Source organism: Mastomys coucha, chromosome X, assembly GCF_008632895.1.
Source record: "Mastomys coucha isolate ucsf_1 chromosome X, UCSF_Mcou_1, whole genome shotgun sequence".
Lineage (NCBI taxonomy): Eukaryota > Metazoa > Chordata > Mammalia > Rodentia > Muridae > Mastomys > Mastomys coucha.
Genome location: NC_045030.1, coordinates 43,486,631 through 43,487,256, shown reverse-complemented (window position 1 = coordinate 43,487,256; position 626 = coordinate 43,486,631). Strand labels below are relative to the sequence as shown.

At 48.7% G+C, this 626-nt stretch overlaps 1 protein-coding gene across 1 annotated transcript in view; it reads left to right on the top strand.

Annotated features, from left to right (window-relative positions):
- Positions 1-6: 6 nt before the first annotated feature.
- The window catches only part of Cul4b (cullin 4B), a 325,194-nt gene continuing 324,574 nt past the window's right edge, over positions 7-626 (top strand). Inside the window, exon 1 of the mRNA XM_031372544.1 lies at positions 7-625. Within this exon, the coding sequence (XP_031228404.1) occupies positions 72-625 (554 nt within the window). The 5' untranslated portion in view covers positions 7-71. The remainder of the gene's footprint in view (position 626) is intronic.

Below are 626 nucleotides of genomic sequence, written 5' to 3'. Positions count from 1 at the left end.
TCTCCTACAAGCACGCAGGCACATAAACGTAGGCTTTTGATGCTCCTCTGCCTGTTGACCCCGCTATTTTCATGTTTCCAACAGGTTTTTCTTTCCCCAATCCCTCTGCTGCTTCTGCTGTTGCTCAGGAGGTCAGATCTGCCACTGATGGTAATACCAGCACCACTCCGCCCACCTCTGCCAAGAAGGGAAAGTTAAACAGCAGCAGCAGCAGCAGTAACAGTAGTAACGAGAAAGAAGACTTTGATTCCACCTCTTCCTCTTCCACCCCTCCACAACCCAGAGATTCGGCATCCCCTTCAACCTCGTCCTTCTGCCTCGGGGTTCCAGTGGCCACTTCCAGCCACGTACCTATACAGAAGAAGCTGCGTTTTGAAGACAACCTGGAGTTTGTAGGGTTTGATACAAAAATGGCTGAGGAATCGTCCTCCTCATCTTCCTCATCTTCTCCAACTGCTGCAACCTCACAGCAGCAGCAGCAGCAACTTAAAACTAAGAGTATCTTAATTTCTTCTGTGGCTTCAGTGCACCATGCAAACGGCCTGGCTAAATCATCTACCACGGTCTCTAGCTTTGCTAACAGCAAGCCTGGTTCAGCTAAGAAGTTAGTGATCAAGAACTTTAAA